The sequence below is a fragment of the Sinohyriopsis cumingii genome, unplaced genomic scaffold (assembly GCF_028554795.1).
Source record: "Sinohyriopsis cumingii isolate HCF-2022 unplaced genomic scaffold, ASM2855479v2 utg001437l, whole genome shotgun sequence".
Lineage (NCBI taxonomy): Eukaryota > Metazoa > Mollusca > Bivalvia > Unionida > Unionidae > Sinohyriopsis > Sinohyriopsis cumingii.
The window spans coordinates 2,038,713-2,064,337 of record NW_028315999.1 but is presented as its reverse complement, the minus strand read 5'-3'; the positions used below and the strand labels follow the sequence as shown (position 1 = coordinate 2,064,337).

At 35.1% G+C, this 25,625-nt stretch overlaps 1 protein-coding gene across 6 annotated transcripts in view; it reads right to left on the bottom strand.

The window, feature by feature from the left end:
* Window positions 1-3,081: 3,081 nt before the first annotated feature.
* Window positions 3,082-25,625, bottom strand: part of LOC149772503 (uncharacterized) — an 81,026-nt gene continuing 58,482 nt past the window's right edge. For 2 of the 6 annotated variants that reach the window (XM_089947724.1, XM_089947726.1), the window contains 2 exons: window positions 23,677-23,877; window positions 3,082-17,859 (listed from right to left, as the gene is read on the bottom strand). In XM_089947724.1, coding sequence (XP_089803850.1) covers window positions 16,256-17,859; window positions 23,677-23,877 — 1,805 coding nt within the window. In that variant the 3' untranslated portion in view covers window positions 3,082-16,255. The remainder of the gene's footprint in view (window positions 17,860-23,676; window positions 23,878-25,625) is intronic. The other 4 variants (XR_016417691.1, XR_016417692.1, XR_016417693.1 and 1 more) reach the window with 4 other exon arrangements.

The following is a 25,625-nucleotide window of genomic DNA, read 5'->3' as shown; positions in this document are numbered from 1 at the left end:
AAGGAAAACTGGTAGACATACCTGGAATTTGCTATTTCATCCTTTAGAAATTAAATTTGTTAGAAATTTCCTAATGATAATAATATTCAGGTTTTATTTTGTACAATTACTGTCCTTCACCTGATTATATAACAGTTGCCTAACCATTTTTCAAAGCTAGCATGTGTAGTTTTGTAACAATATAAACTTATATAAACTATCTCCGTGTTGATTTTTCCTGTTTTTACTATATAAACTAAAAAAAAAAAAATTCCAAACATAAAAGCATAATTAATATGCAACGTTTCTTGTTCTTGATTGAACTCATTCAAGATCTTGATGATATTAACCAATTTACCAAGTTTTATCAAACTTCAATGAGAAACAATCTCTAAATCTAGAGTGGAAACAGACTCAACCAAACAGATGAAAGATCATATAATTAATATTTGCAGATATAACTTCTTACTAAACCTGTTTAAGAAAATGATCAGATTAGCATATTTTTACCAACTTTGAGCAAAATCTGGTTGAAATTCAATCTTAAAGACTTGTAACAAGCTCAGCTAATCAGATATAAAATTACAGCATAAATATCCTTTGATTTTGCTCATATCAAGCTCATCCTAAATCTCAATGATGAAAGGTCAAAATATGACAAGAAATATGTAAATAGCAGGGGGGAGACACTGAGATAAAGCATGGATCTCTTAAAAAAATATGTTCCATTATCAATCACACGAGTGTTTAGTGGCACCATACCCAAAAGAGATGATATAAGCCTGTTTACCAAGTTTGATCAAAATCCTATTAGATGGTCTCTTGAGTGCTACAATGCTCAGTCATTCAGATGCAAGATCACCTTATAATAGCGCATAGATCTCATTCACAATGAGACTCATCAATGTATTGACAATATTAGCCTATTTATCTCATGTTCGATCAAAATCCGTTTGAAATATTTCTCGAGTGGTAAAAAGCTTAACCAAACAGATGAAGGATCACCTCAGTAACATGCACATATCTTGCTCATAATGAAGCTCAATGGATATCTTGTGATAGAAACCTATTTAAAGCTTAATGGATATCTTGTGATAGAAGCCTATTTAAAGCTCAATGGAAATCTTGTGATAGAAGCCTATTTAAAGCTCAATGGATATCTTGTGATAGAAGCCTATTTAAAGCTCAGTGGAAATCTTGTGATAGAAGCCTATTTAAAGCTCAATGGATATCTTGTGATAGAAGCCTATTTAAAACTCAATGGATATCTTGTGATAGAAGCCTATTTAAAGCTCAGTGGATATCTTGTGATAGAAGCCTATTTAAAGCTCAGTGGATATCTTGTGATAGAAGCCTATTTAAAGCTCAGTGGTTATCTTGTGATAGAAGCCTATTTAAAGCTCAGTGGATATCTTGTGATAGAAGCCTATTTAAAGCTCAACGGATATCTTGTGATAGAAGCCTATTTAAAGCTCAATGGATATCTTGTGATAGAAGCCTATTTAAAGCTTAATGGATATCTTGTGATAGAAGCCTATTTAAACCTCAATGGATATCTTGTGATAGAAGCCTATTTAAAGCTTAATGGATATCTTGTGATAGAAGCCTATTTAAAGCTCATTGGATATCTTGTGATAGAATCCTGTTTAAAGCTTAATGGATATCTTGTGATAGAAGCCTATTTAACAAGTTTGATTAAAGTTGGATTAGAAATAGAATCAACAAAATCATGACAGGCTAAACCAACCAGGTGCAAGATCACCTTACTAACAGGTGTGTATCTCACTCATAATTGTTACCATCCATGATCTTAATGATTTAAGCCTATATTCCAAGTATGATCTAAATCTGATTAGAAACATGGCCTCCAAAATAGTAACAAGCTCAGCCAATCAGTTAGTATGCATGAATCTTTCTCATTATCTTCCAAGAACTTTATGAGGCAAGCACATATTGCAAGTTTGATCAAAACTGGATCAAAAATGTGGACTCCAGAACGGAACAATCTCAGCCAATCATATACAAGATCACCTCAGTAATATGCATGGATCTTACCTACTATCTTTTACTGCATTAATAGCTGTGCATCTCAATATATATAAACTCATGTGAGATTTTGATTAGATAAGCATATATTCCAAGATTAATAAAAACTGGAACAGAAACATCATCTTCTGAGTTGAACAAGTTCATCTAATCAGATGCAAGATCAACTAATTAATATTCATGATCTTGCACATTACTGAACTTATCAGAAATCTTGATGATACAATTCCATATCCAAGATTTTATCAAAACTGTATAAGACAGTCTCCTAAATGGTACCAACCTGAGACAACCAGATTCAAAATCACATCATTTATCTCTCTATTACTGAACTCTTCCAACATCTTGATGATATAAGCCCACATTTCAAGGTTGAAACTAAAAATGTATCTTAGAAATAAGTACTTCCATTACTCATAAAACATAAATGCATCAGAACTTGATACCGTTTTCTTTTTTCTTGTATAAGGGAGGCAACTCTTGGAAGCTGAACCTGGAAAATTTACTACTTATTTTTGGGAGACCATAATAATGGGAGAATAATAGGATTTTAGCCAGGAGTACTTACCTAAATTATAATATGTAATATGTAATTCTGTTCCAGTCCAACTGCAAACATCATCCCTAATTTGCAAAAAGCACCAGAAGATTAGGTGTATGTTGTTTATTCTTCCGATTTCTCCTAACAAACTGCATTGACCCAGCTTTGACAGTGCATTATGTGATGGAAGACCTGGGTCTGTGGTGTTTGTTTTGTTTTGGGGGGCTAATGCCATTTTCAACACATGATAGGCTATAGTTGGTGGAGGAAGAACCCAAGAAGAATCGCTGGCCCATGAAAGTTACTGGCAAGCTTTCTCACATACCCACATTGACTAAGCCAAGACTCAAACCCATGCAGACAGAGCTGAGATCACTTTGCTCACTGGGGCACCCCTGTGCAGTTTGCAATTGGACTTGTAAGTTTGCATATAAGAAAAATGGTTTGTATGATATTGTGTAGTAAACCAAACATAAATATGGAATAAGAGAAGGTGGGGAGAAGTCAGAACAAACTTAATCTTTTTATTTCCAATACTGTAAATCAATTCAATTTTCATGACCTTAAAGGTTTTGGAAAGGACAGAAGGAAGGCAAATTTCTAAAACAATCATTCATTGCATTCATTCAATATGTGTACTGACAGTAAGTAAATTTTGTATAAAAAAAATGCCATTATGCTAAATTTATTAAATTCACACAAATTTAACAACACTTTAAATATATTTACAGTAACTAAAAAACAGAACTTTATGTGCAACAGAATTTTACATGCAACATAAAGACTTTTTTAATGTGCAACATAAAGTTAATCTCTACAATGGAAAAGGTAACAGCCACCAGTTTCCAGCTTAAATAAAAAAAATTGTTTTGGATATAGATCATATGTTAGTCTCAGTATCTAGGCATATCTCAAAGTTAAAAACAAAAAAGTTATGGAGAGAAAGCTTCAATACCTCATGCTGTGTATCTTCAATGCACATATTCCTGTATTATCCTTAATTATAACAGGTGGATCATTGTAGCCTATTTTTTATACCTCGACTGAAATAGCACAAGGAATATATTATTAAAACTGTTTAGATATGTCTATATAAATACTTTCACATTTCTGTATGTCCATCCTCAATCCATTTAGTGTAACTTTACAGAAACTGCTCGAGACATCTTGTAGGCATATTCAATTTCCGTCTTGATGACCTATTTAGTTTTTTTTAAATATTTGCACAATTATTTTGAAAGCTTTTGGGTGCACATTTTGGACTTTGAAAATCAGTAAGCATGTTGAGTTTTAAAGTGACTTGGTCAAATGGTGGTTCTGTGAATTTATTTTCATGTGTACAAATTTTGAGGTTTTGCAACAAAAAACATTCTTACTGGTACTTAATTCTGAAAATTAAGGAAGAGATTTCTGTTTGCCTAAATCTGACAAGGGAAAAGATTTCTGATTACCTAAATCTGATGAGTATGTAAAAGTTCTGATTACCTAAATCTGATGAGTATGGAAAAGAGTTCTGATTACCTAACTCTGAGGAGAAGGGAAAAAATTTCTGATTACCTAAATCTGAGGAGTATGGAAAGTTCTGACTACCTAAATCTGACGAGTAGGGAAAAGAGTTCCGATTACCTACATGTGAGGAATAGGGAAAAGTTCTGAATACCTAAATCTGAGGAGTATGGAAAAGTTCTGATTACCTAAATCTGAGGAGTATGAAAAAGTTCTGATTACCTAAATCTTAGGAGTAGGGAAGAGTTTCCGATTACCTAAATGTGAAGAATAGGGAAAAGTTCTGATTACCTAAATCTGAGGAGTAGGGAAAAGAGTTCCGATTACCTAAATGTGAGGATTAGGCACAAGTTCTGATTACTTAAATCTGACGAGTAGGGAAAAGAGTTCCGATTACCTAAATGTGAGGTTTGGGGAAAGAGTTCTGATTACCTAAATCTGAGGAATAGAGACAAGTTCTGATTACCTAAATGTGAGGAATAGGGACAAGTTCCAATTACCTAATTGTGAGGTTTGAGGAAAGAGTTCTGATTACCTAAATGTGGGGAATAGGGACAAATTCCAATTACCTAAATGTGCGGAATAGGGAAAAGTTCTGATTACCTAAATGTGAGGAATAGGGAAAAGTTCTGATTACCTAAATGTGAGGAATAGGGACAAGTTCCAATTACCTAATTGTGAGGTTTGAGGAAAGAGTTCTGATTACCTAAATGTGGGGAATAGGGACAAATTCCAATTACCTAAATGTGAGGAATAGGGAAAAGTTCTGATTACCTAAATGTGAGGAATAGGGAAAAGTTCTGATTACCTAAATGTGAGGAATAGGGACAAGTTCCAATTACCTAATTGTGAGGTTTGAGGAAAGAGTTCTGATTACCTAAATGTGGGGAATAGGGACAAATTCCAATTACCTAAATGTGAGGAATAGGGAAAAGTTCTGATTACCTAAATGTGGGGAATAGGGACAAATTCCAATTACCTAATGTGAGGAATAGGGAAAAGTTCTGATTACCTAAATGTGAAATTTGGAGAAAGAGTTCTGATTGCTTAAATATGAGGATTTGGGAAGAGAGTTCTACTGTTTCCATACAAAGAGCTTTATTAATTAGACTGGGGATGCATGGATCATTAGATTTGGGTAGGAAGTTCAACTGTTTCCATAATAAGATCATTGTTAGATTATGGAATAATTCCGTTTCCAGACAATGATTACTGTTTGTTACATTAGGATAGCGAGTTTACAAGGATCATTGTTTGTTTGACTGGGGAAGTGTTCTACCGTTTCCATACAAGGATCATTGTTCCTTAGACTGGGGAAGAGAGTTCAACTGTTTCCATACAATGATCATTGTTCATTAGATTTGGAAAGAAAGTTCTACAGCCTCATATAAGGATCATTGTTCATTAGATTGGGGAAGAGTGTTCTACTGTTTCCATACAAGGATCATTGTTCATTAGATTTGGGAAGAGTGTTCTACTGTTTCCATACAAGGATCATTGTTTATTAGATTGGGATAGAGAGTTGTACTGTTTCCATACAAGGATCATTGTTTGTTAGATTTGGAAAGAGAGTCTGACTGCCTCAGACAAGAATCATTGTTCATTAGACTGGGGAAAGAGTTCTACTGTTTCCATGCAAGGATCATTGTTTGTTAGATTGGGAAAGAGTTCTACAGTTTCCATACTAAGATCATTGTTCATTAGATTTGGGAAGAGTGTTCTACTGTTTCCATACGAGGATCATTGTTTATTAGATTGGGAAAGAGAGTTCTACTGTTTCCATACAAGTATCATTGTTTATTAGATTTGGGAAGAGTGTTCTACTGTTTCCATACAAGGATCATTGTTTATTAGATTGGGAAAGAGAGTTCTACTGTTTCCATACAAGGATCATTGTTTATTAGATTTGGGAAGAGTGTTCTACTGTTTCCATACAAGGATCATTGTTTATTAGATTGGGAAAGAGTTCTACTGTTTCCATACAAGGATCATTGTTTATTAGATTGGGAAGAGTGTTCTACTGTTTCCATACAAGGATCATTGTTTATTAGATTGGGAAAGAGAGTTTTGCTGCTTCATAAAAGATTCATCGTTTGTAAAACTGAGGAAGAGAGTCCTAATGTTCCTATACATGGATTGCTGTTTATTAGATTGTTACGTTTGTGCTTCTTTGAGGTCCATGAACACTGCTATTCTACTAACAATACTGTTAAACAAACATTAATGACATTTTTAGGTTTTAGTTATTTGGGGCGGTTGGGGGAAGAAACATTCTGACTTCAACATTTATGTGGGGTACAACTTTGGATGGTCTATTCTTCAAAAGTTTTTTTTTTGTTTAAAAATTGACAAAATAATAATAATATTCAAACTATATATAGACTTCCTGAAATATTTTCATGTACTTGATTGAAACAAATGAATTTGCTGTTTATAATATATATTCATAAAAAAAACCCTTGTTTTGACCCCTCCATAGATAGCATCAGGTGGTAGCAGTGTAAGTTTATCCCTATGATTTACTATGGATTTCCCCGTAATTTAGTTTTTTGTTTAACAAAAGGTATTTACACAGTGTTCCTATCATCCATCATGATGTTGCCACATTTGCACTATGGTAAATCCACTCAAAGTTCATCAGGTTGGCAAAAGCATTCTCTTTGTGTTGTTGGTCAAAATGTCTGTTTGAACTTCCCTTCATCTTCCTGACTGCCAGCATCAAAATCTTTTTCTTTTATCAACACCAACAAGATTTATTCTCACAAGTTCAGCAAGAGGGTCCACACTATGCCTGCATTGCAGCTTTGTTTTGATAAATTCTGGTGTGAAAATCGTACAGGATATATAATCGGCATTTCTAGGTTTGGTAAAAAAATCAATACGTAACATCCTTCAAATACTTAATACATACTCCAAACTTTTGTAAAACAATATACCCTGTTTAGTTTTGTATATGATATTGAATGAAATAGAGCAGTGGTTCCCAACCTGTTGGCTGCAGACCCTGGGGGTTGAAGCGAGCCTAAAAGTACAACTATAAGCATGTGGGGGTCTGCAATTTTTTTTGGGGGATGGGGGAAAGTTAAGATGGGGTCCTCACACATGAAAAGGTTGGGAACCACTGAAACAGGTGCTCATTATATATACTGTATGAAATGGGGTGTTTTGTGTTTATACTGTATACAATGCAGTATTTTGTGTTTTTATCATATAAAATACAGTACACTGAATTTAGATTTAGATTTGAACTGAACTGATACAGTACATGTGGAAATGATGTGAAAAACAATTGTATTTCACAATATTTATAAATTCTGGATACTGGCTGGCAAATGGGGCTCATTTGAACTGCAGATTTCAACAAGTGATGACCAATTACTGGTCTTTCAGCACATAATGGAAACACATTTCAAAGCCGTGAAGTACATATACTATATATGTACAGCTAAAAAAGATAAGAAATCACTTTGTACATTGTTTCCATTATGAAATTCAATCTTATAAGAGAGTAGAACATAATGGATTAGAGTAGAAGATGCATGTGTGTGTGTGTGATTTGGATTTTTTAACGTAGCTTTAGAAATTTTTCAGTCATATTGCTACGATGTCTGCAGTGTGGCAGTTTATAGTGATGTCTAGCAGTAGAAGAAAACAAAAAGATACATTATCAAACTCATCTGAATATTAACAAGAAACCAAACAAATGAACATTTTAAAATGAGAAACAATAGCAAATTTTATGACTAACAATGTGAAACTTCCTAAAATCAGCCCATCTGTAACGTAGCAACCTTTGTAAATTGCCAGCCCATCTGTAACCAAGCATCCTTTGTAAACTGCAAGCCCATCTGTAACCAAGCATCCTTTGTAAACTGCCAGCCCATCTGTAACCAAGCATCCTTTGTAAACTGCCAGCCCATCTGTAACCAAGCATCCTTTGTAAACTGCCAGCCCATCTGTAACCAAGCATCTTTTGTAAACTGCCAGCCCATCTGTAACCAAGCATCCTTTGTAAACTGCCTTTATATTTTCCTTCCTATAAGGCCATATACATATCTTAGAGACCTGTTTACAAGTTGAGACAAACTGCAAACTGTATAGACCCTGAGTTGCCATCACATAATATGCCAGCAGATCTGGGTCTACACAGTTTATTAAGAGTAATCAACAGATCAAGCAACATAGACCCTGATCTGCTGGTGCATTATGTGACAGCAGATCAGTGTCTCAGTACAAGCAAGTATGTATGGTACCAATCAAACTTACATATACTGACCACTTGTATTAGCAAACCAATACTTGTCGCAATAAAAAAATACTTGTACTAACCATGTCTAGTTTAATGAAGCTTTATTTTGTTTACATTAATAACTTGACACTTGCTATGCTAATTGTTACATAAATGTGACACACTATAAGGGTTATTTTTAGACCTAAATAAAGACTTAGTTTTTTTCAATATGCATACAAGTACATAAATGTTGCATACAAGTAAATAAGTGTAACTTCATTTTGTAGAGGAGTAATTTAATATGTTGCAAAATTAAAACTGTTTGCAATAGATGTTAACTTTTACTAAGTTCACAATAGCCTTAAAAGTCAACAACAACCAGCCTCTTTTTTGTGCCTGATTGGATAAATTCAGGCCTTTCATAAACAGGCGTTTCAGTCATAAACCACATTGATACATAACATATCTATCATTTCTATATTACCAAATAACCAGAGATCTTTCTGGTTGTTGACTAAAGTGCTGACCCAAAAAATTTTCCAAACAGTAAAACCCCCAAATGGTCATATTTTGTGGGGAAAAAAATAAGAATTTTTCCTTTTTGGTCATGATTCAATCAAGAGATCTCTAAGTATAATCATCTTCTTGGTTATCAGCATAATTGACCCTGACCTACTTTTAAAGCTATGTTTAGCTCTGTAAATAAAATCATCAATCCCAAATACTGTTTAGGTAAAAGTTTAAAAAGCTTTCTACTAAAATATGAAACCAAACTTATCTATTTGTGGATATGCAGAAAAAACACCACCTTTTAATTGGGCCAAAAGTGGTCCTTGTAAAAAATCACCTACTACCTTGGTTAAAAATGGTCATTCTACATTGCCCTTTGTTAAATAACAGCCATCTACTCATAAAGACAAGCTTATATGGGGCCTTAGAGCATGGAATCAGTGCACTCACTTTGCATCAATACAGTCCTGAGTTTGATTTCTGGCAGGGATCAGTGGTTGCACATCCAAGATCAATGGTCAATGGTTTTCTGCAGGTAAACTTTCATTCACCACAAAACAACATTTGAGCTGTCACAAGTGTCATAATGGCTGTAAGGACATGCCCAGCTAATGATGTATTCATTAATAAAAGTTTATAAAAAGAGCAATTTATACTAATAGCATCCTAGGGTAAATTCTGTAGACCTAAGTGGCTAGAGCATCTTCCTCAGATGCAGGAGTTCACATGTTTGAATCCTGGCTAGGTCATACCAAAGACTAATAAAAATGGTACCTGCAGCTACCTTGCTTGGCACTCAGCATTAAGAGGTTAGAGTTAGGACTGGTCGGCCTGGTGTAAGCATAACGTGACTGGGTGAGACATGATGCTACATGTCTGCAGCATGATGCTGAACTGCTCAACATCACTATACACTGCCACACTACAGGCATCACAGCAATATGACTTAATTTGGTAAAGCTACATTTAAAATCCCCCAAAACACAAACACAAACCTTCTGGAGACAATTATGGCTATATAAATATATTTTCATATGATATTGTATATTCTACTAATTTAGAAACACACTTTTAATACATGCACTATGTACAATCATGTAAAATATTCAAACAAGATGGCCATGGCCTGCATGTGAAGACCACCCTCAAGCATTTATCAAACTGGTTACATCCAGTTTATCTACAAACTGTACAATCACAGATCAGACAGACCACCCTCAAGCATTTAGCAAACTGGTTACATCCAGTTTATCTACATACTGTACAATCACAGATCAAACAGACCACCCTCAAGTATTTAGCAAACTGGTTACATCCAATTTATCTACATACTGTACAATCATAGATCAGACAGACCACCCTCAAGCATTTAGCAAACTGGTTACATCCAGTTTATCTACATACTGTACAATCACAGATCAAACGGTTCACAAATTTGTATCCAATATCACATCACTGTAAAAAAAAAAAATCAGCAACTTTTGATTTGGGTATTAATGAGTCTATCACAATTGAAATAAAAACAATAGTTCCAGGGAACAATAATAATAATAATAATAATGATAATAATAAATAATAATGATTTTATTTAAAGAGGGTAACACAGATAGCTAAGAACTAATCTACTGTGAAGCCCTCTTACAAGTGAACTTCTTTCTATACAAACACACATATGCATGCATACATATACTTAACAGCAAGTATATAAACAATGATGTATTCACATCCTTGCCCTTCTCTACCCCACAAAGACACTCACATATATATATTGAACCCACATAGTTAATATTTATGTACTATGTAATTAGTGCCAGATAGATGGGTAGTATATTTAATAATGCCCAGAGGCATTCATGAATACAGATACAGTTGTTTTGGATATATTTGAGTTTTGAAGAAGGAAACTCAATTCCCATTTCTAATTTCAACTGGATATCCATTCAAGAGCAATGTTCCAAAGTACTGGAAACTTCTTTTGAATAATTCCTTACTCAGTTTGGGAATTTGATAGTTTGGTAGACATGGATCTCAGGTGGAAATAATTTTACCAGGTAGCCCAAACCGGAATAGTGACTGTAAATTATTTGCTATCTTACACATTACACGTACTTAGCTTTTCACAAATGTATTCGGTTCTACAACTTAGCTTTTCTCAAATGGATTCAGTCTTTAATAGGTGATATTTTTAACTTACAGCTAATTTTTCCCCATTTTCTGTCTGGATTGAAATCAGCCCAAGCACTCCTTTGAAGATGTGCTAGTTTTACTTTGTTTTTATCATCTGAATCACCCCAAACTGTATTACAGTAATGTAAACAGGGTTGTATGTAATTATTATAAGACAGATTATTATCTACAAAAACACCAAGGACTCTATCATGACAGATCATTTTGCAAATTTCTATCCTTCCATATTAGACAAGTGCCCCAGGTGGCAAAGTGGTCTAAAGTGCTCACCTTTACCAATCACTGCCATTCCACCTTTGTCTGTGTGGGTTCGAGTCTCAGGTTTGGCCAATGTGTGTATGTGAGTAAGCTTCCCTGTAGCTTCCCATGGGTCTGTGGTTCTTACCAGGGTTTTCCCAGAGTTTTTCCTCCACCAGTTATACTGGGTGCCATGTATAACTTATCATGTACTGCAAAATGTAGTTAAACCTGCAATAACAACAACAACAACAACCATATTAGACATAGTTCATCACTATCAAGATTTGTTCTTTCCTGCTGTGTTAAAATACCAACAACAATGCCGTTGCTTGTACACCAGTTGTCCAACTGACTAAAAGCAGCCTGTGAAGAAATCTCTAATTCATGTGTTTTGTTTTGGATGCCTGATAATGTTGTATTGTCTGCATCAAGATCTATATACGAAATTGAGTCCTCCAGTAAAAGGGGTAGGTCATTAAAATACCATAAATAGTAATGGAACTCAAACTGAGCCTTGTGGGAGTCCATAACTGTTCATCATCATTTATATATATACATATTGTGTTCTCTCATTTAAGTATAGGGGCCCCGAGTGGCCGAGTGGTCTAAAGCGCTCACCATTACGGATCACTGCCATCTCACCTCTGTCTGCATGAGTTCGAGTCTCAGGCTCGTCTAACGTGGGTACGTGAGAAAGCCTGCCAGTAGCTTCTCGTGGGTCGGTGGTTCTTCCCGGGATTTTCCAGGGTTCTTCGTCCACCAATGATACTGGCCGCCATGTATAGCTTATCTTGTGCTGAAAAATGGCATTAAACCCTACAACAACAACAACAACATTTAAGTATGAAGCAAACCATTTAGCTGTGCTGTCATTACACTGGTAAAATTTCACTTTGCTCAAAAGGATTTCATGATCCACCATGTCAAAAGTTTCCTGAAATCTACAAGTACCTACCCTTGATCAAGTGCTTCAAGTCATTTATAAGTTAGAGAGATCAAGGCAGTCTCACATGAATAATTCTTTCTAAAGCCTGATTGGTTGTAACAGGGTGTAACAGTGAGTGTCTGGCTAAATACAACTCGAATTGGTCTTGTGTTTTTGTGGCAAAACAACACCCATCTCTACATTATCAGTTTAGTCAAACCACACACATCTCTGCAATATCAGTTTAGTCAAACCACACATCTCTGGCCTTCAATTTTCTTCAGCTATATTTTCTTTGTATTTTCTCTAAAATTCACCCAAAATGAACAAAGAGAATTTGTGTAAATTATCATTTACAGGAATTAAATTCCACAGCTGGTCTCAATTGTGAAACCCTTTAAGTAACCTCAAAATACTTAGCTAATTAAAGAAAGCAATGCACAACATGTATGAAATGTCTCTTCTTACATCCCTTATATTTGGGGAACAATATTTAGATTAAAGACATTCCAGTATCTAAACATTTCAGCATACCTAATCATTGTGCAGCCATTCTATCTGATCCAGATTCTGAATATAGCATTGTGTATCAATGTATCATGCAAGTTACAAACCCATTCTACATTATCCCTAACATTATCTCGCATCCTTTTGAAAAAAAAAATAAAAATAAAAATAAAAAACAGAAAGAAAGATTGAAGAAGGAAAGAAAAGACTTTGCCAGGTAGGTATAAGATCTTTTGTAAACATGAACACTTGACATGAATAAGAGCCAAAGACCTGTTGACAACTAATTAATTCGTTTTCTATCATGATAATCAAGATCATCACCATGACTCGGATACACTTAGATGCCTGAAACAAAAATCTGGTTGTTATGGGTTGCTTAGCAACAGATTTTTCCACCCCTGTGCACAAAGACTAAGATATATATATATATATATATATATATATATATATATATATATATATATATATATATATATATATATATATATATATCACAAATGAATATTGTCACAATTAACTGAGACTAGGCTGGTCATATTATGTGTATTATCATATTTTAATATATTTATCATATCTGAACTCTATATTGAGTTATCATGAACAAGTACCATATGAACTCGCCTATAAGTTGAGTCAAACTGCAAACTGTGAAGACCCAGATCTGCCGTTGCATAATGCACTGGCAGATCTGGGTCTGTGCAGTTTCTTTGGTGTAATCAGTCGAACAAACAACAAAGATGGAGATCTGCAGGTGCAATATGCTAAAACCGATCAGGATCTTTGTTATCTGCAGTTTGACTCAACTTATAAGTGAGTGTATATAGCACTGAGTAGTCTTGTAACCAAACCAAAGCAAAATATCAGGTTATAGATCTTCATGAATGGGTACAATAAACCATTTCAATATTCACAGGGAAAATATAAAAATATTAATACAAACATACTAGTGTGATACAATCTAGAGGTGCACTGTATTACCAGCATACTGGTTTACTGCTGCATTTTTTTTGGGTGGCACATACATCTCTCCCTCAATAACTCGTGCACATTAGGGTTCAAAAACATAGACTGCACTATAAGTGAGGCATGAGTTATCTAGGAACCTATAAAAAAAAGCCAAAACCAATAAAGGGATTGACATAAAGGCAAAGGGGTGGGGCTGGCAGGTTATAGTGTTGAACACTCAATTTATAAGTGTATTGACAACTATTTATCATAAAAAAAACTTACATAATATATGATATCTTATTTAGAACTTGCAAATTTCACAATATGGATTCTATCTTTAAGGGCATTAATCACCATTTTTGACGATAAAACGAGCGATGTATCAAGGTTTAATTTATCAATTCTTATCGTAATTTTTTCATATTCAGCATATTTTAAAGGTATTTAAAATATATTTTCTTTGGAAAATTCGGAAGCCATGCCAGACACTGCGTTAAAAGCGGGATCTCGAGTTATCCGGGCACGATTATCGAGGGAATGGTGTACTATGGTACATTTTCACTATAGATCACTATTCAGAAATACAGTATAGCATGGCACAAAATTTTTGTGGTACCCAGCTGATATAATTATTTTGTAACATATATAATATTAATATTATGCTAGAATTTTATAACAATTTTACCAGTCATTGTACTATTATAATGTAATTGAACTTTAATTGGTATCATTAGTGCAGATTTAATACTAATTTCTAATACTAAAAACAAATGACTGCCAACTTGATAGCTAGATTATCATTTTGTGTTTAAATAATTAAAACAAACTTGGATGAAAGGCGTGTATACAGCAAAAACTAACCATTTATCTGGCCATGCCAGTAAATGACTATTTAAAAAAAGAGAAAATGAAGAAATGGAGATTATATGTAATATTCATCTGTCAAGGCCCCAAAATATAATGATTCATACATAGCATATTTAAAAACAAAACAATAAGACTGGTGTGACCAATCAACTGGAATTTTGAATATGCAAGACAATAAGACTGATGTGACCAGTCAACAGGAGTTTTGAATATGCAAGACAATAAGACTGGTGCGACCAGTCAAATGGAATTCTGCATATGCAAGACAATAAGACTGATGTGACCAGGCAACAGGAATTTTGAGTATGCAAGACAATAAGACTGATGTGACAAGTCAACTAGAATTTTGAATATGCAAGACAATAAGACTGGTGTGACCAGTCAAATGGAATTTTGAATATGCAAGACAATAAGACCAGTGTGACCAGTCAACTGGAATTTTGACTAAGTAAGACAATAACACTGGTCTGACCAGTCAAATGGAATTTTAAATAAGTAAGACAATAAGACCAGTGTGAATTTTGAATATGCAAGACAATAAGACCAGTGTGACCAGACAAATGGAATTTTAAATATGCAAGACAATAAGGCTGGTGTGACCAGTCAAATGAAATTCTGAATATGCAAAACAACAAGACTAGTGTAACCAGTCAAATGGAATTCTGAATATGCAAGACAATAAGACTAGTGTAACCAGTCAAATGGAATTCTGAATATGCAAGACAATAAGACTAGTGTAACCAGTCAAAAATGTAATTCTGAATATGCAAGACAATAAGGCTGGTGTGACCAGTCAAATGAAATTTTGAATATGCAAGACAATAAGACTAGTGTAACCAGTCAAATGGAATTCTGAATATGCAAGACAATAAGACTGGTGTGACCAGTCAAATGGAATTTTAAATATGTAAAGATACACTAAAAGCTGATAGTAGGTGACACTAGCAAAAAGCGCAAAGGAAATCCTCTATTTACAGTGATGTATTTCAGCAATGATGCATTTATGTCAAGTAATCCAACCTCTAAACTATGATTTCCATGTCTGCATATCTTGCTAAATAGAAGTATGGACAATGGTCACATTCAGGTATGGTGTAGATGACTAAAGTGTCCTGAGGGTTTCACCGGTCGTCAAAACACAGTATTTCTTAGGGTATAACCCTAAGGTTATACTAAACAGACTACCATATTTCTTTGGACTTGATCCAATACTATAAAAAAACAACCCCAAAACCCATTTTTATACAAACACTCAAAATTATGACATTTGATGAATCAGTGATGCAAAGTTAGTCAATCATATGTATGATTTCTGATTGCTCAGTAACCTGAAATTAGCCAATCAGATGCTTGTGTTTTGTTTTTAATCTGTGTTTGAGAAAAAAAATTTTTTTATAAACATAGTCCATTTAACCTGGGACTAACCTAATATGTGTTATTCTCAAACTTGACTAAAATTGTATCAACCGTAATCTGGAGGTCATGGATTTTACTGACATAATATTTGATGAATTGCTTAATACTGTCTACAGAATTCTGGACAAGTGGCAGAGAATTCTACTTGCCCAGCTAAATATTTACTTGCCCAGGCTGTTGGACAATGCATTTTCCTTTTCTTTACTGGTTGGTATCAATCTTCTATAAAACTTTAAATTGTTCCATTCTCTATTTATGCATATTATTAACATGTGAAACATCCATTGATAAGAAACTTCATTTTCACAAAATTGAAATTTAGGCAAATCAAGTCTCTGTATGAAACAGCTCAAGAACTTTTCTTCACCCTCCTTACAATGAAGCAAGCCCCAATGAGAATACCAAGTCCAATGATGAAATACCATCCATGGTTAACATTAACACTTTTCTGAGCTGAACTTCTGATATTTCCATTTACGTCATTCTGCTGCTTAGAGCTGTTGCCTCCCTGTACAGAAGAACTTTGTAGAACTTGAACATCATCCATTGCTTGAAAACCATTATCCCTCTTTACATTAGTGTCCTTTTGTGCAGCAGGAATATCACATGGTTCAGCATGAGCATGAGCATTTTTTTCTTCAGCACCTAGGTGGCAAACACCTTCATTTTGCTGTGAAGATGCGTTATCCTGGTGTGCAATGGTATGTCCCTCATGGGAAAATGTGCTGCCTTGATGAGCAACAAAGGGATCTTCCTCAATGGTCATAGGAACAAAACCCAGGCTGTCAAAGCCATGATGTGGTTCTGGTAATAAAGATGAAGTCATCTGAACCTCTTTAATTCCTGCCACTTGTTCATTTAATATGGTCTTGGGACTCTGCTTTCCATCTTGTCCACCACTCATCTGGTTGATGATATCATCGGTAAATCTCTTCTTAGCTGTGGATGGCTCTTGCTCTCTTTTGATCATATGCTCATCAAGCAAACATTTTTCTTTCTGGCAGACTTGGAATTCCAATGTGCTTGTCATAGGTTTATTGGTTTCCATAGAGACCCTCTCTGTTGGGACAGGCACATACTGTCTTTCTCCAAGTGTCTCATCAGCATACTTCTTTCTCTCAATCATTTGTTTAGACTCACCACTTGTGTTTTCCTCCTCTGATATTACTGAACAAGAAGCATCTTTTGAAGGAGGCACCATTTCATAAGATGGAGTTTCAACATGAACTTTCTGGTCTGGTTGTTGTCCGACATCATTCTTATTATCCTGTTGTTCTACTCTGCTTGTATTATTTTCCTCCTCTTTCTTCATTTCTGAAGTCAAAACATCTTTGTTATGGTGTTTTTCTTTGTGAAATTCCTTGTAATTGTTCCGAAGGTCAGCCTGAAGAGTATGGTTTGAAGGAGATGTGTTCCGAGGGTCAGCCTGAAGAGTATGGTTTGAAGGAGATGTGTTCCGAGGGTCAGCCTGAAGAGTATGGTTTGAAGGAGATGAATCAACTCTTGAGTTTGATTCTTCAGACTCTGTTGATGTACTGGGATTTTCTGGATCCTGTTCTTCTCTTTTTTGTACATGTTCATCCAGTGCTCCAACAATAATTTTTTCAAGATTTGCCCTTACTTCTGAACAAACAACATCTTCAGTATCCTTTTCATGTGAATGAACTTTTGCTGATCTTTCTGTACTTTCTACAGAATTTCTTTTCACATTATCCTTATTCATCAAATCATTTGCATTTTTATCAATACTTTCTCCAGAGCCAGACCCACCTCTACTTATGTACCGTTCTGGACCCGGTAGATCCAGTTCTTTTTTCTCCATTCTGTTTTCTTTACCTTGACTGGGACTAAGAGGAATGGCTCCAGCAGTTTCTGTAGGACTTATAGGTCCAGGGAATCTTTTATCCAATACTTCATGTGGATGTTTTTGTCTACCATTCTGCACACTATTATCTGGAATGAATCAAACCACTTATTAAAAAAATAATATGAAAATTTTTTTCAGGCATATTTTGCCCAAGTTCTGCTTCTAATGAAATACTGTAGTATCATCAATTTTTGTGGGGGACCAATTTTCACGGTTTTTGTTGTTGCCCCATACCATGAATTTAAATCCCCAACAAAAAATGAGCCACATAGGATGATGACACCCCCCCCTTTTTCTTACAGTGTTTTATTCCTAGAGATTAACACAGCTACTAGTATTTGATAAATCTAGGTCAATACTGTAATGTGGTAATTAAATATTAGCTTTTACATGTGTTTGTTTTATTTTTTATTTTAACCTTTTGAAACAAGAATTATAAATCATTTTATATTGTTTCAATGCACATGTTCGATAAGGTATCTGATAGCTGTAATTTTACATGTACTGCCTTAAATCAATATGTGAAGTAAGTAAAAATAAAGAGAAAACAGAGAAAAAGCATAAGGTATTCAAACAATAGTAATATTGAAAATGAAAAAAAAAATAACAGTATATGAAAATTAAATTTAATACTTATTCAAATCAATCCTTCATTCGAGTACAACTGTTGTTGAAACATTTAAATCCTTCTGAAAGCACATTTCATTTTATCCATGCATTTTTAATCCAAAAGAACAATGATCCTGTAAAATACTATAACTATTTCTTGAAACACTATTATTATTGAAACACTATGTATATACACTAATTATACCATGTATATACACTATGTGTATACACTAATTACAGCAGAGTATTAAAGTTCACACTTCACAGATTTTGGGACTAAGCCACTGTATCAACATTGTGTCCATCAAGTCTCATGGTACTCACAAATGCTTCTCAGTTAAATAATCCCCAAATTACTGAATTAAACAAGTCCAGCTTTCTCAAAACCACTGATAATCAGGTCTGATCTTTCACAAATTGTCATGTGAGCTGCAATTATCCATTCGTTGTAAATGGGCTTGCTTAATGAGGTTGCAAGGTTTACTAATACTGTGCACTGATTGTCACCAGAAAACATCTTTTTCCGTAATGGCGTCCATCACTTGCTTAGAATATCACTCATGGAAGTGTGACTTTAATTCTTCTTTAACACATTAACCCCTGGTGATGAGTTTAAGTGGCAGGAGGTAGTAGCCTACTGCCAAGCTCTGTAGCGTCAAGGTCATGTATGATACACTAAAGTGGGTGGTATTATACAAAGGTCAACAGATGTAGCTCTACAATGATACCAAATAATCTGGAATTTCTAGTTGCACTACAAAATACAGAGGGAAAAACCTCATTTTTTGGACCAGATTTTTTTCTACCCAAAATTCGCACGTGGTCAGAATCCGATTTTGTGTCCAGATTTTAGACTTTTTGGTCTCAGATCTAAGGCAAACTGGTATGAACTCCAAACAGACAGATAAACCTTTGCAAAAAGTAGGATAAGATGGGCATTTGGAATAAAGAGTGGTCTCATTACAAAAATAATGGGTCCATTAAGCAAAAAAACCCCAAAAAAGCTCCAACTTTTACCCTTCTGCTCATGCACGAGCTAAATAGCCAATGAAAAACGATGTTTCTAACACAACTAGGCAGTATGTTATTCGAAGATCACCTGGAAGTTGGTACTTTCAGATGTATTCAGAAATAGCTTTCAAAATGTGTTTCCTACTGAATTTCAGACAAAATCCTCCAGGGGTTAATGTGTTAATAACCGATTGGCCTAGCATTGTCGGCTGCATCAGCTTTCTTCGATTTTGAGCACTCAAACGAAAACACGGCAAAAGTGATTAATCTTGACAAGTGTTTTATTTGTTCTCATAGAAATGGAAGTATTGTTTTAGTGTTGTTGGCTGTGTCGGCTTCGAATGATGTTATTCACTTGGTGGAAAACGTGGTGTAAGTATTGAACTTGCCAGGTCTTTGATTTGTGCTTATACAGGTGGTAGTATTGCTTTAAACATTAAAGTGACCGCCGTTTGTGTCGGCATAGTTTTATTCTTTTGTATTCTTTATTTTGGGTATTTGTAGAGGTTAAACCACAAAATTAAATACCTACTAATATGCAAACTTTGACAGGCAAAATCTTGAATTTAAGTACCCATGAAAATGCCCCTTTTTAAAAAAATACAAAACCACGAAAATTGAGCCCAACGAAAATAAATGATACTACAGTAGTGGCATCTAATATATACCGTATTTACCGCATGTTTTCAGACTGCAACAAATAATTAATTTTTTTGTCATCCGAATACATATTAAATTAGGTGTCCAAAAACATACAGGTGAAGATAGATTTATTCCCCCCCCACGTCTGTAACGAAGTTACCGTTAGCTCACATGACGACATGCTGCCATTAAGTAAAACAAGTATTTTGTCTAGCACCACGGAATGGATAATGAATGAAAAACAGGCATTACTTGCCTATTTTGTCTATTTGATACATGTCCATCCACCAGAAAACACAGCCATACTTGTATTAGAGCCACGATTGTGTGCATATTTTCCAAAAGAACTGCCATATTAGTAATCTTGCAATCCACAGTTTAACCCTTTCACAATCAGTGATCATTAAAATCTACATTACAAAAGCATGCAAGCTTTATTTCTATGTAATTAAGATATTAATACAAACTAAATAAAAAGATTTTGGAATTATAATTCTTAAGATATTTATGACAGAAACATTATAGTATCAAGAGTAGAAATACCGGTACATGTATGATGGCTAATCTTAGTGCACCAAGGGTGAGAGGATCCACATGCAGTGAGTGTTGTATGCACGATTAGGAAGGGTAAAAATAACAAGCAAGTTGCCATATACGAGTCGGCGTAATTAACATATTGATATTTTTAGAAAATATAGGTGATCTATTTGTTGTGGTTCTCTCTTCTTTTTTTTCTAACTAGCCGAGGGTAGCTTGAAAATGAGCAGAGCTTGATGACTAGAAATAATCGACTGCTCAGAGATTGTTTTGATGCATGTCGGAGATTTCAAGGTGTCTAGGTGATAATTGTTAATAATATAACTTGTAGGATTTCTTTGACATGTGTGTTCAGAAATAAAATGAAGCCATCTTGATTTCATTAAAAGAGCACACAATGTACCGAACATTTAGCACCCACAATCAATATTTATCGTCTACAAAGAGGTTTACCCCATGTAAAACAATATGTTTAAACCTTGGTATATAATGCCTTAGGGATAAGGGGTTTGTTTTGTTGCACAATGCCAATGAATTTTACTAATCCATACTGACTCTCTGATGTATTATTTAATGATATAAAGCAGGGGTCATGGTTTCTAATCAAAGCCATAACTGTCACACCTGTATGAAGTGGTTTCGTGTGTAACAATGTCTATCTACACTGACAACCAATCATATTTTTCTTAGCCAAATCAAGCTATTAAAACATAACGTATAAATAAAATACCCACCACTATCAAAAGTTTATATACTGGATAGCTGTCATTGTGAAACATAATCTTGTTAGTACTGTAATAATTTTGATGGATAAGTTTATCATACGTTATGCAACAAGCAAGGAGGCACTGCCTAGTTTGTGGAGGGACTCTCCCTTGCCAAAATCATCTCCAAAGAGGCTAGTAGGCCATCCACAGAAGCGACCTCGAATTAATGATTCTGAGGATGCATCACAAAAAGAACCGCCTACAAAGAAAGCTGCTCTAGATGACGAGTCTGATTATCTTGAACCCAAGAGTGCTACACCCAGTTCTGTACATGGTCACTATAAACATTATACATTAAAGCAAAAGCAGGATATCGTTAACAATGCAAAATGTCTGGGAATTAGACCTACAGTGGAAAAATTCAAGATTCAAAATCCACGGCGAGTACCTGGATAAAAATTGACTTTTCTACAGATCTGAACTTGAACAGACATTTGCATAAGTGTGGACGACCCATTTCATATGGACAAGCTATGGATGATAAGATAGCTCAATGGGTGCTCACTCAGCGTGACTTACAAATTCCAGTCAGTGTTGAGGGAATATGTATATATGCCAAGGAGCTTGTCTCAACAAAATTTCCGGAGAGCAAATTCCATGCCAGTCGTTCTTGGGGAAAGAGTTTCATGAAAAGACATGGGTTTGTGCTCAGAAGCAGGACCTCTCTTGCCCAACATTTACCCAAGAAAAGATTGCTTTGTTCCACAAGTTTGTGATGGATAGATGTGAGGAGGACGAGTTTGACAATAAGTTTATTATTAACAGGAAGACACCGATGTACTTTGATCTTGTGCCAGGGAAAACAGTGGACAAAGAAGGAACGAAAAGCGTTCTGATTCATACAACTGGAGCGGAGAAGAGACACATTACTGTCGTTTTAGACATTGCAGATTCTGGCGATGTATTACCCCCAATGATTATTTTCAAGGGAAAGAGACATCTAGATCTGAAGGCACCAAAAGGGTGGATTATCGCAGTTTAAGAGAAAGCATGGATGGACGAAACGCTAATGATGCGATGGATTGACGAAATTTATTTGCCAATCACCAGAAGAGAGTGATCACTATTAGTTATGGACTCATTCCTGGCTCACATCACTGATGACGTGAAGAAACAGTTGCGGCACGGAAATGTTGTGCCAGCAATAATACCAGCAGGCTGCACATCCAAGTTGCAACCTCTTGATGTGAGCATCAATAAACCTGTCAAGAGCTACCTCCACTGCAGCTGGACGAAACACACCAGGGATGCTACAAATGCATTAAAATCATCAGATGAAAGCAGCAACGGACGGATGAAGACAGCCAGCAAACAGACTGTATTTGACTGGGTTGTAATTGCCATGGACACATTGAAGGAAAAGCGCACAATGATAATGAAATCTTTCAAGGTGTGCGGCATCAGTGTCAATCTGAGCAGAAGTGAAAACGCACTGATCAGAAATGACAAACAATTAAACAATATGGATGATGATAGTGATACAGAATTTGAGGGCTTTTCGCTCAAGGACCTAAAAAAGGATATGAACAAGCTACTTGATTTTGAATAATATATTTAAATATATTACAGCATTAAATCATATTTCTTTATATTCTTTGATACTGCTATTTACTGTGTATGGCTTAATATAAAAATGTTTATCTATCTATCAATCTATTTGCATACATACATACATCATAGATACATACATACATACATACATACATACATACATACATACATAATAATAATAATAATGCTTTATTTATAGAGGGTGAGTATAAGGAGAGTATAACAATACATACATACATACATACATACATACATACGATTACAATTTTTAAATTATATTAGTTCAATGACGTTCTTGATCACATTAAATAATTGGCGACCAAATTAAGTGAACTTTGTATCAGTTAAATTAACGGCAAACACACTGTGAATTTTACATTTAATAGATTCAGCAGATCTTCCTAGATTGTGTCCAAAAGCATAAATTGTAGAAAAAATCATAGTGGAGCAACGTCCGAAAACAAACAAGCATTTAAATATTATATTTCCCCAAAAAACAAACGGTGTCCGAAAACATACGGTAAATACGGTAAGCTCATATGTATAAAGGCATATGTATAAAGGAATGTATAAGGGAACCACACTAATGCTCTCGAAAATAACATAGTCACATCATGGCTCCCAGTTTTTGTCATCAAGTGCTCCAACAAATTGCTTTTACCGTGTAACACACAAAACCTTTAATTTCCATTTCAGATAAATTAGCTTTCTATGTTTTTCTGTGTTAGCTACAGAATTTACTTCACACTTTTCTTATTCACTAAATCATTATATTTTTATAAATACCCTCTCCAGGGCCACATGGATCTCTACCTATGTGTTGTTCTGGACCTGGCAGATCTCCTTTTTTTTCTATTCTGTTTCCTTTGCCTTGTCTGGGGTCAAAAGGAATGGGTTCCATATTTTCCATAGGATTTCCAGGACCAGGTAATCTTTGATACAGTACTTCAGGTGGATAGTTGTTTCTACCAGTCTGTTTGCCATTATCTGGAATGAAACATAACCACTTATCATTAGAACAGCATAACAATTTCTTTTATGCCTAAAATTTGCCTTATTAAAATAGTGGGACTTTTAGTATAATAAACTCATATATTTGTACAGGCGTACAGGGGAAGCCCACTAACGCTCTTGGATACAACACAGCTACGCCATACCTCCCTGTTTTTGCTTTATATGCCCTTTATTTCATAATACTACTCAGAACATCAACCAACTGACAAACTGATAAAACTAATTCAGTTTCAGAAAACCTAGAGCTTTCAGATGGTAATTAATTTCACTGACCATGGGGCCATATTAAACCTTTTCTTTAAATTAGCAGGTAGTAAAATCAGTATAGTACATTTCAATGGTATTTTCTTTATTACCTTGTCCTTTCTTCTCCTCACCCAAATTATTCCCACAGTACTTTGGTATAGTACATAATGCAGTCAGTATGGCCAGTCAATATGGACTCCAATTACCATGTTATGATGCGATTGTTTATTGTCTATTACACAGTGTCATAACCATATTACCCTCAACCACTATACACATGTACTGTGATTCTGTACATAACAGTCAGCAATTAAGAATCACAATTACCACATTATAACTGCATTATTTATTGTCTGTCACATACAGTGTCATAACTGTATTACCCTCCCCCACTATACACATGTACTGTGATTCTGTACATAACACAGTCAGCAGTTAAGAATCACAATTACCACATTATAATTGCATTATTTATTGTCTGTCACATACAGTGTCATAACTGTATTACCCTCTCCCTGACACACACACCCTATACATGGTGGTTCAGTACATAACACATTCTAACACAGGTCATCAAATGCTTTTTCATAATTATGTCAGACACTTTCTATCATATTTTGTTGAATTATATTCAGCATTTTTTAGGGGAACTTTTATAATATTATTTTTTTTGTAATGAAAGGCTGAAATTTAATGACAGATTAGAATGTGTGTGTGAAAGACGAAATTCTACTGTCAGTATTAGCATATTAAAAACTGTAATGAGATATTTTTTTAATCTTGGCCACTTTTATAATCACAAGCACAGAGATCTGCAACTGAGTGGTCTAAGGCATATATAGCACAGAGATTTGCAACTGAGTGGTCTAAGGCATATATAGCACAGAGATTTGCAACTGAGTGGTCTAAGGCATATCTAGCACAGAGATTTGCAAATGAGTGGTCTAAGGCATATATAGCACAGAGATTTGCAACTGAGTGGTCTAAGGCATGTATAGCACAGAGATTTGCAACTGAATGGTCTAAGTCATGTATAGCACAGAGATCTGCAACTGAGTGGTCTAAGTCATGTATAGCACAGAGATCTGCAACTGAGTGGTCCATGGCATGTATAGCACAGAGATTTGCAACTGAGTGGTCCAAGGCATGTATAGCACAGAGATTTGCAACTGAATGGTCTAAGTCATGTATAGCACAGAGATCTGCAACTGAGTGGTCCAAGGCATGTATAGCACAGAGATTTGCAACTGAGTGGTCCAAGGCATGTATAGCACAGAGATTTGCAACTGAATGGTCTAAGTCATGTATAGCACAGAGATTTGCAACTGAGTGGTCTAAGTCATGTATAGCACAGAGATCTGCAACTGAGTGGTCCAAGGCATGTATAGCACAGAGATTTGCAACTGAATGGTCTCAGTCATGTATAGCACAGAGATCTGCAACTGAGTGGTCTAAGTCATGTATAGCACAGAGAT